Source organism: Megalobrama amblycephala, linkage group LG1 (assembly GCF_018812025.1).
Source record: "Megalobrama amblycephala isolate DHTTF-2021 linkage group LG1, ASM1881202v1, whole genome shotgun sequence".
Lineage (NCBI taxonomy): Eukaryota > Metazoa > Chordata > Actinopteri > Cypriniformes > Xenocyprididae > Megalobrama > Megalobrama amblycephala.
This window is the reverse complement of record NC_063044.1, coordinates 65,431,057-65,447,052: the sequence shown is the minus strand read 5'-3', so window position 1 is coordinate 65,447,052 and position 15,996 is coordinate 65,431,057. Positions and strand designations below refer to the sequence as shown.

Here is a 15,996-nt window from a genome sequence, read left to right as displayed (position 1 = left end):
CTCTCTTTCAGGCCTTGCAAATGTTTTTTTTTTTTTTTTTAAATACTGAGAAGTTCTTTTTTGAAATTGTTTAAAACTGTAATGCATTCAACAATGTACATAACATACACCTTCACTTTCTTCTAAAACACTTTTAGAAACTGAAATGAAAAAAAAAAAAAGATATTTAAACAAAATAAGAAAAATGTGGACATCTTTATCCTGTTCGAAAGTTTTCACCCCCCGGCTCGTGTTTCCTTCTGGAGCATCAGTGAATGTTTGAACCTTTTTTAATAGTTGAGTTTGAGTCCCTCAGTTGTCCTCAGTGTGAAAAGATGGATCTCAAAATCATTCAGTCACTACTGTAAAGGGTTCAAATACGCAAAAAATTATGGATATGGATACATTTTTTTCATGTAAAAGTAAGTGTAAATGGTTATGTTTATTAAAATTATAAATACTTGTATCATTATTAAACACTCGTTGGGCACTTACATCCACTTTTCCATTTTCTTTATTTTTATTGAAAATAAATGCCTTTCTGAAATTCCATTAGTTACAGAATCCAAACATGAGCAAAATCAGCAGAGAAAAAGCAAAGATGCTTTCAGAGGAGAAGACGACGACTCTCAGATCTCCAACTGCTCGCTCACCATTAACTGAAGATGAAAGAATGAAAAAATACATTTTGAAGGTTTGTGCTTATTACTGTAGATCATGCAGTAGTCGTCAACCTACAGAGTCCAAATCTGACCAATAAAGACAGAGATGATGATGTCAGAATGATCAGTTTATTGCAATTTGCAGAAATCAAAAGTTTAGAATATTTATATATTTAAAATGTTGGATTTTTGTTACCAAACAAATTGGCTAGATTTGTTTTGTAACTGACATAGTCTAACAAAAAAAATCATCTTTTAGGCCCTGTTTACACTGGTATTAAGAGGAGTTTTGGTCAATCAGATCACAAGCAGACGAAGGAGACACATTCCCGTTTACACCTGGGGCCTCATTTATAAAACTGTGCGTAGGATCCCTACTAAAAGTGTACGTACGCGCACAAGCTAGATTCTGCGTACGCACAAAAAAAACAGATTTATAAAACCATGCGTACGCCAGAACCTGCGCACAAATCCCTTTATAAATCCCAGTCAGCGGAAGATTGTGCGTACGTGCATCTCCACCCTGTCTCCTCCCCGAAATCACCATATATGGAGCTTACGACGCCTAGTTTTACTATGCATAACCTCATCTGCATATCATTTCCATACATGTTCCCATCCACGTGACATCCACGGTTAACACCGTCAAAGGTACAAGACATTGGAAAATATTAGATATGGACTATAAATGCAATTTGTGCCATGCATTATATTGATAAAGATCATCCAATATCCTCTTTATGTTTTAGAATAAATATATCAAAACATCCATAAAAACAAAATTGTATAAAATACTTAAGATAAAGGTTTTAGAATAGAGCCGATTCATTCATTTCCACTGGCCAGATAGTATTTGAATAGTTTTAAACAATTCAAATCAAATTTATGCAGTTTTGCTGATAAGGTGAACATATCTTTTAGGAAGTTTATAGGCTATTATTTATAGGCTATTATTTATTGCAGTGTAAATACAATTGTCTGAAACGGCGCGTCACTGACAAAGTATTTTTAAAAGAAAACATGCAAATCTTACCGTTTTCCTCAAATGATATCCTTCAAATGGTAATTGTTTGAAGATCCTTCACACGAACACCTCCTGCAGCTGTGGTGTACAGTAAGATATTATTGGACCTATTCAAACTGGACAACGGACCGTTCGACCACCGAATCCAGCAGCGTCTTCCATAATATCTAAGTTAAGAGTGTGCATCACTGATCGTCATTCTTGAAAAAATATTTTGTCATAACATCTGCAGTGTGGTTTAAAGAGGAATTATTGTGCTTCCAGCGCTCCTCGCTGTCATTAAAACAGCGTGTCACTGGAAAAGTGATCGAAAGTAGCACATCTACTATCTCAATTCATATCACTTTTGTCTCCCCTGGGGGGGGAGCATCCATTATGATGATATGTTATATACGCACATACCTTTTTATAGCCCATTCATTAAAAAAAAAAAAAAATAGTAAATTCAAAGTATTTGCACCTGGTTAAGAATGCTGATAATGATAATTCAGGTTGATGCAATTTGATTTATTGGGTGATGTAATAGGATAATTTAGAAGTTTTTCATTTTAAATAGTTATTGCTATTTGGGCCAGTTGGTGTCGCCAAAACACATACTCTTCTAAAAGAGTGCGTACGCACGGTCAAGAGCATCCTTACGGTGCGCACTTATTTACGCCAAGTTTATTTTTTATAAATCCCAATATGTGCCTGGAAAAATGCGTACGCATATTTCTATGCCCATTTTGTGCGTACCCAACGTTTATACATAAGCCCCCTGGTGTTTTGATCCATCTCTTTTGTCCACTTTCAACCACTTCTGTCCTGATTTCTTCGAGGGGAGGGACTATGGGTGGGTAAATGTATGGGCTTTTTTCAGATCTTTCGATCTAATAGACGAAATAAGCTCAAGCTGTTTACATATGAATGCGACTGGAGGCAACAGAAAATCATACAAAGAGCAGCAACTTTAATTTCTGCTCTGACAGCTGAAAGACCAGCCAAACACTTTTCTTGGCATGTTTTTCATCTTCAAACCAAACCTGAGTCTCTAGCCAACAAAGTTTAAATCATGTCTGGCTAGCGCGTTTCCCATAATGTCTATGTATTAGGTCAGTAGGCGGATAGTCTTTTGTGGCTGTTAGAACACATGAGCGTTTACAGTACGAAAGGAATCCGGTCTAATGCATTTTCGATTAACTCTGGAAGTGGTCGTAAGATCAAAATATTTTAGACACCATTAACGGTTGACATCATCCACTTACGATCCGAACGACCAAAATGCATCTTAATGCTAGGTGTAAACAGGGCCTGACTTTTTATAATTTAAAACAAAAGGTTGCCAACTGCTGTTCAAGTGTTGTTCACTCACCTGTTGTCAGTATCAATTCAGTCATCAGTGTAACAGAGTTCAGAGACAATGGTAGGAGGATATCAAAATTCGACAGCAGATATTAGATATTATAACTAAAACTGTTGCACTATTTTGAAAAATTATACTTTGGACACGGGCTCATTTGTTTGTTAGATATGATCATATACAGTTTTACAACATAAACGCTGATCAGATTGCATTATTTCTTGAAGAACGATGACACAGAGCAGATCATTCAGAAGAAATGTGATGCAAACAATGGACAATATATCAATATTTCATGGACAAAAAGTACTGTTTTTTTGTTTTGCAATATTTTAACCAAGTGCTACAGATTGGATTCATCTTGCGATCTCTATTTCATTATAAAGGTATGAAGTCCCATTTGATTTTCCATGTTGTTATTTGCACACCCAACACTACTGGTGTTGGAGCATCTATATCTTAAAAAAACACCGTAGATTGACAGTAAACCTTTAGAACTTTCTGATGATAAAACTTATCTTCATTAATATTTTAGATAGTATCTAGATAGATAGCTCCTTTGCTGCTAACATGGTCACGTCAAGCTAGGCGGGCATGGTTTCAGCAACCAGTCATATCAGCTAAAACCACGTCCCGCCTCTTTACCCATTTCCAGTTATCCGGGAATGACGTGCGGTGATGCAGAGCTAAGATGGCAGCGGCCTCATTTTTGCTTCAAATCTGCTATTTAGAACTGTATGGGTGACGTCACGGACACTACGTCCATATTTTTTTACAGTCTATGGTCAAAATATCTAAAGAACCTTTTCCCTTTTTCCACTATAAAGAACCTTTAATGTAATGGAAAGATTCTACGGATGTTAAAGGTTCTTCATGGAATCATTGATGCCAATAAAGAACCTTTATTTGTAAAAGTGTGTCTTACTTTAACGGCCATGATTTGTTGGCTGGGTTTGTGCACCATCTTGTTGACAGAGCCATACGCTCCTCAGCCGATCTCTCCGAGATCCTTCAGGTCTTCCGCCGTGAAGTCCCAGTGCTGCTCCGGAGAGATCTTCAGCTTCCCAGATGACTCGATACTGTGTGTTCGCAGCCGTTCTCTGAAAAAAAATAAACAGATGTGCAATGTAAAGAGTTTCATGGTGAGCTTGAAAGACGAAACTGAAGACTAGTATTGATTTTCTCCACAGAGTTGAAGTTCAAAACTCACAGATGCAGGGGAAATGAATAGAAATGCTAGAGAAGCTAGTTATTTGAATTTCTAAAGTTTTAAATTTGGATATTTTTCTTACAAAAACACATTGTCTCACTTCAAAAGGCCTTTATTGACTCAGGACTGAGTCTCATCAATGTTTTAGTATCAGTCAGATGTGACGGGAGTGGAAGAGCCGTCAGATGATCCGTACTCACATGTGTGGGTTCTGGAAAGGAAGTCCGGCAGTGTTCAGAGTGATTCTGGAAGTAGGTTTGATTGGAGGATTGGCAAAATTTAACTTCAGGGCTTTACGTTTACCTGACAGAGGAGGAAGAGACACAAACACACTCAGACAGCTTGAAGATAAAGTTGCGGGTGTATTTTAGTTCAGGCTGCCATAGGATGAGATCTATAACTAAGCCATGGAAGATGTGGGAAGAGACAAAAGTTCACTAGAGACATGCACATCTGAGCACCAGGAGAGGAACCCGAGAGCCAGATTTCCTAAAGCCATCAGGACATGCTGCGGGTTTGAAACATGTTCAATGTACAAATGTGGAAAAACATGAAGGGCGACGATGACTTTAGCAAATCTGGCAGCAGAGGACAGTGACTGCAGTCCTGACATGCTCAAACCCTTCATTTAACATGACCAAATCAGCAAATCTTTCCCATCTATGTCCACTCATGGCAGACAACAGATAATTAAAAAGATCTGATCACATCCGGACACAAAACGGAAGATCTGAAACAAAAAAAGAAGAAAGAAAGAAGACACTTACCTTCACCTCATGCAAAACTCAACAACCCAAACACAAAATGATGTAGGAAACGTATCTAGCGAGCGAGAGGTGCAGCGTCCATTATAAGCACTAAAAATATCCACAACAACAATGAAGCCAATGCAAACAACAACGTAACAGAACTAGAGATGCACCGAAATGAGTTTTTACCAAAACATCGAAAACAGAATTAAAGTTTTCATTAGCCGAGAACCAAAACTGAAAATAAAGTTTATTTCTGGGTAATTGAACTCTTTATGCTGTTCAAGGTGTCGTGTTTTCAGGTGATAAATTAAAGTTCTTTGTTGTAAATGTATTGATATTTTGATTTTGAATTTGACAAATTGTACATATTGCTACTCTAGAATCAAAACTGTATCAAATGCATAATTGAAGAAGTGCAATTAAACATAATGATAAATCTTTCCTCCAAAACTATTTCCAAAATTCATTTCTTTTGCTGCTTTGTGCAGAATTATTAAATTAAATACATTAATGTGTGTTATCCATCTCTATTATATCTTTAAATTACTTACAGTCACATTATTTTATTTTATTACAGCCTTTTCTAGTATGTATTTTGGTCGGTAACTCTACTCAGTTTTCTGTAGGTATTAAAAGTAATTTCTGAGAAGAGAACATTTTTATTTTTCTGCTTCTTTTGCTATAATAGCAGGGTAGTTTTGTGACACCATTTCTGCTTTCCACATAACAAAGATATGCTCATTCAGTTCACAAGGATTTCTGGGAAGGACTTTCAAAATGTTATTGTTAAAAAAAGTTCATTCACAGTGTTTTCTCAAACTATAATTCAATGCTACTGTTTCCATATACAAACTAGTGAAAATTAAATTGACGAATGATAATTTAAAACAGACAACAAAGAGTATTTAAGCACCAAAAACACCTTTAGATTCATGGAAAATGCTTGTTTAAAGAGTCTTTAGAAACTCTTTTGGAGGATACACAAGTCTTTGTGAAATTAAGGACTATTTTCCCTCCACCACAAGAATGTGAGGATTCGAATACCAGAGGAACGGCATTTCTGAAATCTCACGGCATGTGCGTCCATGTCCCAACAAGCTTGTGTTTGTTCGAGATGCACATGCCAAAAACATCCCAGCAGTGTCGAACACTAAACAAAATGCAAACCCAAGAAACAGGGAAGACAGCTACAACCCCCAAGGCAATAATCACTGCACCGGTTAGTAGAAAAGCCGTCTGAAACACCTGAAGAAACAACCACCAGAGCTTCCATTACTGTGTGTGAATGAAATGCCAAAAACTGATCAATACAAAAAGTGTTCATGATTATTTCAGTAATCTTGATCAAGTAAGGGCTGATTTTGATTCATTTAATGGACTAAATCAAACGAAAGTGAGGACCAATCGACTGTCCAGAAGTCAATGGAAGCTCGAAGCTCTAGACTTGTGCCGATTAAACTATGAGTTTATGACTTAATTTTCATTTTTAGGGCGAACTATCCCTTTAAGTTGATCTAGGACTCTCTCAGGACAGACCGAATAACCACCCGCCACCTCTAGCATGCAGAGCAGTCAGTCCTAGACCGGCACAAGTCTAGCAGAGCCCGCGTGAGGACGGATTAGTGTCGGGCAGAGGACAGGCTTCCCCAGACCAGCGTCAGACGTGAGCAGAGCGGACAGACACGGTTTAGGAGTGTAAGACCTGAGGTCATTTATTAGCTCAATTTAATTGTTACAGGGAATAAGAATTGAATCAACTGTAAATGATTCACTGTAAATGATTCAGAATTAATATTTAACACTTCATCAATTATTCGTCCAGCGAAAACTGAGGTTGTCTTTTACCAATTCTGGATAAAATATTATTCTGCGGCCAACAGTAACAATATTTTATTATGATTATTATTATTATTGTAATTATTATATTATAAGCAAGAGGTAACTTGATCTTTTACGTTTAAGGCAGTAATTTGACACACAGCACAAGAAACTCGTATATGTGAAAATCAAAACAAGATTTATTGACTACTTCTAATGATTACAGGAAACTAAGGCTAAACACACACACACACATACACGTACATACATGCACACACATTCGCGGAGTTGATATGAGTCATGAAAAGTCCCAAGTTCAGTGCTAACTTAACTCATAACCTGAGGAAAATCACAAAAGCAGAGCTTTGGCTTGATTCTTTAGGTTTAAAGGAGTTTCACCAGTTTCCAGCAACAGAGAGAAGTTTGCTTGTACCTGCGTTTGCTCTGACAGCTGAGGTAATCGGGTTGTTCCGTGACTCGTGTACAGCGGAATCCCGTTCTGGATTGGCTGTCTTTCAGGTGACGTCTTCTCGGGAAAGCCCTGTGGGTTGCGCGGAAGCTTTGAAGGATGCTGTTGGCTGGTGCAACGCGCTGTTCTGAGCGTCTGGCTTGAGCGGCTCTCTTCTTGGGAGACTTTGGTCAGATATTTCACAGAGGGTTGCGGAGTCTGGATGTGACGGCTGTCGAATGATCAGCGGCGCAGCTTGTGGTTGAAGTCGGGTGTTAGATGGAAAATCAGCCCTGGTCAATCAGTTATCAATGACCCATGCGACTTTTCCGCCGTGGTCAAAGTAGCGGTGTTTCGGCTACCGGCTTCTGACCGATTTCGAGCGATTTCTGACCGACTTCTGACTTCCAGCTTCTGACTTTTTTAGCTTCTTCGGACAGCATAGTTTTAAGGGAGCGATCCTCCAATGAGACGTTGCTACGGAGATTAGACACGCCTCGTCTATTGTCTATTGATCACATCGCGTGATATCTACAGAACATTCTCCTGTTTTATTAACAACTTTATAAAGTTTCTTAATATTTTCCTGATACTGAATTTCAATGTTTCATTCACACAGAATTACAGAGAATTATAAATTCTGCATTTAGAACTCAAACATGACACACTTCTTACACACATATTATTAGACTGACCTAATTAAAACAATGATTACCAGAGAAAGAAGAGGCATACGGGAATACAAACATATACGGCATTGACTCCAACGTGTTAGTAATCACACCATAGCAAATGTTATTCTGGATATAGTTAATACTTCAAGTAATCGACAATTGTCCCTTTTGAGATTCAAGATTGAGTCCTTAAGCATAGTTTAAACTTTGACCGGAGTCACGAGTGACCGGGTCAGGATGGATTGCTCAATACAAGGGAGGTATTGATAGGACAGATTCGTCTTTAAATCCGTTGATGGGTGTTTTCCTGTTCCGTCCGATAATACAAGAGGGTTTTGTGAGAGAATCAATAGATTTAATGTGATCAGATCCACGTGATGGGTTCTGATTAGTTTATTGCTGATGAGCTAAGAAGTCCTTTAGACAGAGTCCTTTGTTAAAAGAAGTCACGTCATCACTTCTGTTACGGCTAGGTGTTTCCTGTCAGGAAATAGATCTTTTGGACCAAATGAAGCTTTGTTCAATCATGTTGTTCATTGATAAAGTCATTGGTAAGTTCTGTCGAACGAGTCCCTACAGGAGGCTTGGCTTACTTTGGGGAAGTCCAGACAGGTTTATCTGAAACCCTGGTGGTGAGAAGAACAACGAACATTTCACTCATCAACACAGAAAGAAAAACACCTTCATTTTGTCACCATAACCTGCTCTTCATAGCGATAAAGTTCCCATTAAACCTCAAAATCCAAGAAAACCGCCAGACGGACCTTATGTTGAGAATCTGAACCGCACTAAAACCAAACCTTTGTGCCGGGATGTGCATCAGTGAACCGGTAAACACGGACACATGCAGAGGAGTTTCACACACAACAGCAACCAGAAATCAGCAGAATGTAAAATAATGGAAAATACCAGACAAAAAAAAAAAATAAATAAGGAAGAAGAAAAAAATATATATTCGGCAGTTCTGGGAAGAACAATTTCACAAGGTCTCACCGTGGTCCAGCATCAGGGAGGATTGTGGGTAAGAGGAGGCAAGAGATAAAGGGAGAGAAATATCATGAGGTGAAATAATGCATTTCATTGGTTTAATAACAAATTAAAAATAATCCGTCCAACTGAACTTCAGAAGTGGAAAAAGATTCATGTGTTGGAAAAAGATTCATGTTAGGTTATTTCATAACAGGTACATACACTGAAAAAATGAATTAGGTTTTACCTCAAAACCATTTTCACTCAGAAATTGCAAGTAAATGTCAAAAACTAATTAAAGAAACACTGAATTAAAGGCACAATATGTAATTTTCACCACTAGAGGTCGCTTATTCAAAACAAAGGCGGAATCATGGGAGGTGTTGCGGAATCATGGGAGGTGTTTTTGCGGAATTTTGGTTTTTGCAGAATCATGGGAGGTGTTGTCTTCACATCTACAGTCAGTGGAAAAGAATCCGATGGGATTCTGGCAGAAATCATATTCATGGATTACTAATATGAAGCAGGGTGGGGCTGAAAGCCGTTGGAGCGGAACGAGGCCGCTGGAGCGATTGCTAATGAGAGACGAGCGCGACAAACGTCTCAAGAGCATGGGGAGCTTTTATTATGCCACAGACGGCTACTTCCGCTTCTTTCGGTCAAGCATATGTGGGGTAACGCAGCATTGTTTTATCATATTAGAAACATTTGTGTGTTGAAAGTTGTTATAATGCTACTCTGTGCATTCGCTCAGCGGCTGTTATGAGACACTTGTTGCACACTGTAAGCTAGTTCGATATTAGACATGATAAAACATTGTACTCACGGTAAATCAAGAAAACGAGATTTTAACAATAAGACTTACTGTGTTGAACTATATAACATGATCACTTTTCTGTCTATAAATGTATCCAGTTACTCGCCTGTCTAATAAAACACATAATATATTAAAGCGTCTTTGGTGTTTCCATGGTTTCTACCAAATAAAACCAGAAACCGAGGGTAACGCAGGTATGAGTCATTCAGAGTCTTGCATGCGGGCGGATACCCGTGGGTACCCGACAGGTGACCCGCCAAATTTTATGTAACAGGTGGAATAATATTTACGTGTCAGGTGCAGTGCGGGTGCAGGTCGGACGCACAGTAGGCATGGGTGGACTGCGGGTCAATTAGCCAAGACTATTCCAATTCAATTCGGTGCATCTGACAGCTGCTTTCAAATGATCCCGTGCTTATTTGTGTTCACGCTCTGTCTGAAGACTGTTAAAGGCTTACAGCAAGATTTGCAGTGCTGAGAATTGTAGCCAGTCGTGCTGCATCTGATTGAAAGCTATAGTGATTACATTAAGGGAGCACGCTTTGCTCGCTCTATGTATTTAATATAGGCTATTCACAATTTGAATAAAAGTTTAAGGAGGACAAAGAGGACCAGCGTCCAGGTAAACACTGCTGAGTTTCAGAAATGACAACCGCGTTCAAATGCTGAGTGAATCTGCTAAAATATTTACTAGCTTTAAGCTTACAGTTAGATAGGCGTACAAAAAATTCTTTGCTCCATGAGAAAATTTTGTCAACCTAATGTTGTAGATTTAATGTGGGTGTGGGTGTGGGTCGGGTCGCGGTTTTTATGTCAAACGGGTCAGGTACAGACTGAAATTAGTGTTTCTGTCGGATATCGGGTTGGGTGTGCTGTTAATAACTGCGGGTTTATCAAACAGGACCCGCGCAGGACTCTGATGGCACCGATAGGCAAAACACGGACACATTCTGTTACTTATTTCTCTGGATTTAAACATTCTTGGAAACATGGGATAAGTACAAGTCAACAAAATATAAAACTGTTCTAGGGGTTTTTGGATTTTTTCATTCAAAAATCTTACATATTGTGCCTTTAAACATGGAACCCTGAATGGATTTTTTTTTTTGTGAAACACTACAATAATAATTGTTTTACTTACAACTTTGAAAAATACTTTTTTCAGTCTAAAAAATAAGGAAGTTTTGCAAAACAAATCCATAATGAACATGATCTACAAAAGGTAAATGTGCAGCAGATTAATCTGAAGACAAGATCGCTGAGATTAACTTCATAAATCATGCGAAGATAATTCATGTGTGTTTCCTCCTCCTGTGTGAATGTGAAGCCAATGAATAACCTTCCCAACCACACCAGACAAATCACGTCAGACAGCGTTTTCAGGAAATACAGGAGTGGACTGCTGTGATTTTGGAGAAGCACGGAAAACGTGAGAAACTGTTTTCAACAAAAACAGGCAACTAATGCAAAACTGAAGGGTTTCTACATTGAGATTCAATAACTGGATATTAACTGTCATATAAAGAGACTGAAACCAATGCAGAAAAGAGTAAATAAAGTCCTCTTGTAATTATTTTTTCATGATTTACTGTCATTTTTACTACAGCATCTATAATTTTCTAGTACAACAATTTTTTATTTAAAAAATCTGCATTATATTGGCTTAGTGAATCTTAGACCAAAACGAACCAGTTAGTGTCAGCAATACATGTCAAGACAAATAAAACTAATTGTAATGAGCTTGTTGATAATTTTATGATAAACTAAATTCAAACACATTGGTGTCCTTGTTCAAACCTGCAATCTTTCTGTCACCAGCTCACATATTTTAACCACTATACGCCAAACCATGTCGAAAATAAACCAAGACCATTGAAAGAGTCGCATTTTACTCTATTTCGAGCTGCTTTCTGGCTGCACATATCCACATTTGATGTTAAAACAAAAAAATGGATATCAAATTCACACTATTATACCTGGTTAATGTCCTAAACTAACCCACATTATACCTCAAATGCAAGTTATGGTAGAATAATGCCCTAAATGACTCAATCACAAATATATTAATCATAAACACATATCATGTGGTCATTTGAGTCATAAAAATACCCAAATACAATTATAAACACATTTCTGTGGTATTTTATGACAGAGCCCTTTAAACTGGAGGGTGTGGAAAACATTAGAGGAAAAAACAATGTAAAACATGTTAAAAAAAAATAAACTAAAATATATAAAATTTGATTAATGAAATGAGTAAATATATAAATAGACAAAAAACAGAATAAAATAATAGTAAAAGTACAATATTGTGTAAAAAAAAACGTAATGTAATAGTATAAAGCAAATATTTTTCAAATAATGTTTTAGACATTTTAATATTATTTTTATAGTTTAAATTGAGTATTTACAAAAGAAAGATGTCTTTTAAATTTTAGGATGGGGTCAGTCATGCGATGATATTTGGTTTGTGTGATTGATAAATCATCTACAACATTAGCAGTGATCTTACCATTCAAGTGTCATTTCCTTATGAAATCAGGTGTATTTATTCATCTGGCTCCACAAATTATATAAATAATCATTTCATATATTGAGAAGAAACATTTTAATCACGCGCATTCACCTGAAATTCACATTAGCATGAACGCATCGTTAGCCTGTTAGCCCTGCAGCTAAACATGTCAACAAACTCCAATGACAGTCAGAAAGCCAAACAATGGCATTAAACGAATTAATGTAATACTAACAGAGAAACTGGACTTACAAAATATTCATTTATACACGGTTTACGTGGTAAATAATGTATTTATCTGGCTGAGGAATGAAATTTTCACAGGCCTGGCTGTCAGTGTTTGACTAAAGCAGTTAGCCGTGCAGCTAACAAGACTAAAATTACAATTAAAATTACAAGTATAAATGCTGTAAATTACTCAAATAAACACAATTCTGAGCTACACTCAAGCCTAAATCAGTCGCTCAGTTAAAGCAGTGATAAAGCGGTTTGATTGTGACTGAGTCAGTGTGATGTCTGTAAACTGTCATTGGATCTGATGGCAGGGCTGCGGTTCGGTTCGGTGTGTTTCTGACCTTGCATGCTGCTCATGGTGCTGCTGATGTGCTGCTGGCTTTGGGTCGGGTGCTGCTGCGCGCTGCTGCTGCTCAGGCTGGAGGCTGCTGCTGCTGATGGGTTACTGCTGGAAGCTGGACGTCGCCATTTGGGTTTGACTTCCAGCAGCCAGCGCTGGGCTGCAATGCAGAGAGAGACAGCAGAGCAACAGCCAGTGCAGCGCGCGCGCGCGCGCTCTCTCTCTCTCTCTCTCTCTCTCTCTCTCTCTCTCTCTCTCTCTCTTATTTCAGACAGGAATAAAATAAAATGAAACATTTGTTTTTTATGTGACCTGAATGTATTCTTGACAGGTTTCGTGAGATCCACCTCAACACATCACATATAGGCTGCATAACGAAGGATAAAATAAAAGTAAACTGAATATATACAAAAAAATATTATATTATAGGGTGAATTCAGGTTGATTGGGACACTTTTTCATCTCAAGGGCAAAAAGTGTCCCAATCAATAAAATTTCTTTATATATTTGTTTATATACAACATTATGCATACTGTTTTTTCTTTATTTAATTTAATTTTAATTTTATTTTATTTTAATTTTCGGGTTAAATGAGACCTAAATGTATTCTTGATGGGTTTTGTGAGATTCAGATTCACTTCAACATATACCGGCTGCAAAAATAAAATAAAATAACTAATTAACTAAAGAACACTTTTTTTAATAAATAATAATAAAAAAAAAAAATCCCTTTTCATTAAATAATTTATTAAGAATACTTTTACAGATATTAACAGTTGAATATGAGACTCTGAAGATTAATTAATTTTAAATTAAATGTCCTTTATTGGTATGACACAACATTTAGTATAAAATAAAGAAAATAGAATAGAATTGAATATTTCATTGATTTTTTGTTTTGTTTTTGTTTTTTATGACTTTTTCCAAGTCATCTCAAGGGCAAAAAGTGTCCCAATCACTAAAACTAAATAAATAATATACAATTTCTTTACAGATTTTTATATATACAACATTATTCATACTTTTTTTTTTTTTTCTTTATTTTATTTAAATTTTCGGGTTAAATTAGACCTAAATTCAGATTCAGATTCACCTCAACATATACCACATAGGCTAAAAAATAAATAAAATTAAATTAATTTATTTATTAAAGAACACTTTTTTGACAGATATTAACATTTGATAATGAACTCTGAAGATCTATTAATTTTAAATTAAATGTCCTTTATTGGTATGACACAACATTTAGAATAGAATAGAATAGAATATTTCATTGCAAGTTTTTATCTTTATAGAAAATGTAATGAATCATTCTTGAACAAAAGCTCTTCCTCAGGTTCATGATTTAGATGAATGAGTGTGTGAAACTACATTATCTGTGTCCAGTTTGATAATCAGATTTTTACTGGTTTAAAAATAATCAGATATACTTAAATACATCATTTATTTAATTAAATAAAAATTATTTATTAGACATGTATTAATTGTTGTTTGCATTTCGAATCCAAATGGCCTGTGAGCGCAACAGTGGTAAACTTCATTTCCCATAATGCTTCATCCTGCAGTCGTCATATCCGGAAAACCGTAGTTATAAAGTTCAGTGTGTTTAGAGCAGAGAGATGTTAATAAACTCATTGTGAATAAATGTACAAGAGTCCAAATGAAGAACAAGATCAGAGTCTCGTTTTCTCAGATCATCTGGAGAGTTTGTAATTTATTCATGTCAGTGTTTTTCTCGCTGGCGACTTACGCGCAGGTAAATGTTACTGTCAGCTTTGAATACACTGAATGTAAATACATTAAGAGATAATTTTCTGCTTATTTGTTTGTTTATCTTCAGATAAATGATCCAGATGCTGCTTTGTGGATGGTAGAGATTCACTTTCACATTAAATGAGAAACATTATTTCTGCTGCTCTAAAACATTCATGTGTCTGATATTGTTTATGATGATTTCTGCAGGTTGGTTATGCAGTTCCAGCTGGATTGTGCTTTTTGATTTGTTGTGAACAACAAATAACAGGTAAGAAAGTCAAGAAGTTTTTCATGAATCAAACTGAGACGCGATGCTGCCATCTAGTGGACTGAAGTAGAAATACATCAGAGATCACAGTTATTTACATTTGTTTATTGCAACATTAGAAATAATAAATCACAATGTTATGCAGTAAAAAGACAAGAGACGATAAATACAGACTATATATAAAAAAAACTGTGCAAGTGTGCAAAGACTATATATTCAGTAAATAAGATATGACTTCTGACTTAGTGCATGCATTATTCACATACAAAACCGCACATACCGTAAGAGATTATATGCTATAATTCATGTGCTCTTCATGTGCTTGTTTCCTCTACATTTGGGCTCATTCTGGGCTGGAAACATTATAAGGAGGGAATTACAGATATTTTCCAGCAAGAGGAAGGAAGGTGACAATAATTCAGAGTTTTGAGCCCAGATTCAGTCACATTAGAGGAATAAAACAGATTTATTTCACCGGTGTAATCTTTGCCCTTAGGGAGTGTTGTGGACTCCTGCTGACGGTTTTCTGGCTGCTGCTCTGCAGACATTCAGGAAGGTAAACGCTTTAACATGCAGACATGTTGTTCTGAAGACTGTGATTCAGTATGAATGTTTTTCAGCTATATATTATGAGCATTAATATCTGTTTCATGTCCTGCAGGAGTCCTGTCGGCTCCGTGAGGATCTGCACTGCTGTGGGAATCACTGTGTTTCCCTTCATCACATGGATCTATTACTACATGAACACAGAGCTGAGGAAACACTGGCCTGAACACTGTACAACTGCTCTCTGATCAGAACAAAACACTGAAGAAACCACATCTGAGCTCCAGATCAGCAGATCAACTCAACTTTACTGAAGTGGACTGATAATAAGAGACGATCAAGAAATGTTTAATAATTCAAACAGTGTAGAAATACAAACTCTTTAAACTCCATTGCTCAAACTTGATGATAATGTTATTTGTCTTTGTTCTCTCAATATCCTGCATTTATCTGAATGCACATAACATTATATGTGTCATAATGCTTTTATAATGTAGATAATGTCATAATGAAGGATCCGATCTGCCATCTGAAGATTAAATATTCAGTGTTTCTGATTTGTTTACACTGTTGAACTCGGCTTACAGCTAGAATCAGTTTGAAAAATAAATCATCACGTATATACACAAAGTAAATGTGTTACACA

The 15,996-nt window shown here is 36.6% G+C and overlaps 2 protein-coding genes across 3 annotated transcripts in view; one reads left to right on the top strand and one right to left on the bottom strand.

The window, feature by feature from the left end:
* Window positions 1-475: 475 nt before the first annotated feature.
* LOC125279959 (polymeric immunoglobulin receptor-like) overlaps window positions 476-15,996 on the bottom strand; it is a 52,563-nt gene continuing 37,042 nt past the window's right edge. Inside the window, exon 17 of the mRNA XM_048210205.1 lies at window positions 476-638. Coding sequence (XP_048066162.1) covers window positions 532-638 — 107 coding nt within the window. The 3' untranslated portion in view covers window positions 476-531. The remainder of the gene's footprint in view (window positions 639-15,996) is intronic.
* On the top strand, window positions 14,383-15,980 carry LOC125280001 (transmembrane protein 220-like). 2 transcript variants are annotated; one of them, XM_048210307.1, is made up of 6 exons: window positions 14,383-14,537; window positions 14,622-14,651; window positions 14,744-14,804; window positions 15,174-15,211; window positions 15,301-15,360; window positions 15,466-15,980. In XM_048210307.1, exons 1-6 carry the CDS (start codon window positions 14,442-14,444, stop codon window positions 15,574-15,576), a joined length of 396 nt encoding a protein of 131 aa, XP_048066264.1. In that variant the 5' UTR covers window positions 14,383-14,441; the 3' UTR covers window positions 15,577-15,980. The 2 variants fall into 2 exon arrangements, with proteins under 2 accessions (XP_048066264.1, XP_048066257.1); XM_048210300.1 differs by having other exon boundaries at window positions 15,174-15,360.

Excerpts from the sequence above, each read along its gene's own strand:
- LOC125280001 (XM_048210300.1), top strand. The coding sequence starts at position 14,442 with ATGAAGAACAAGATCAGAGTCTCGTTTTCTCAGATCATCTGGAGAGTT. Across the intron at positions 14,805-15,173 it reads TTGTGAACAACAAATAACAG|GAGGGAATTACAGATATTTT; the intron begins GTAAGAAAGTCA and ends AAACATTATAAG. Across the intron at positions 15,361-15,465 it reads CTCTGCAGACATTCAGGAAG|GAGTCCTGTCGGCTCCGTGA; the intron begins GTAAACGCTTTA and ends CATGTCCTGCAG.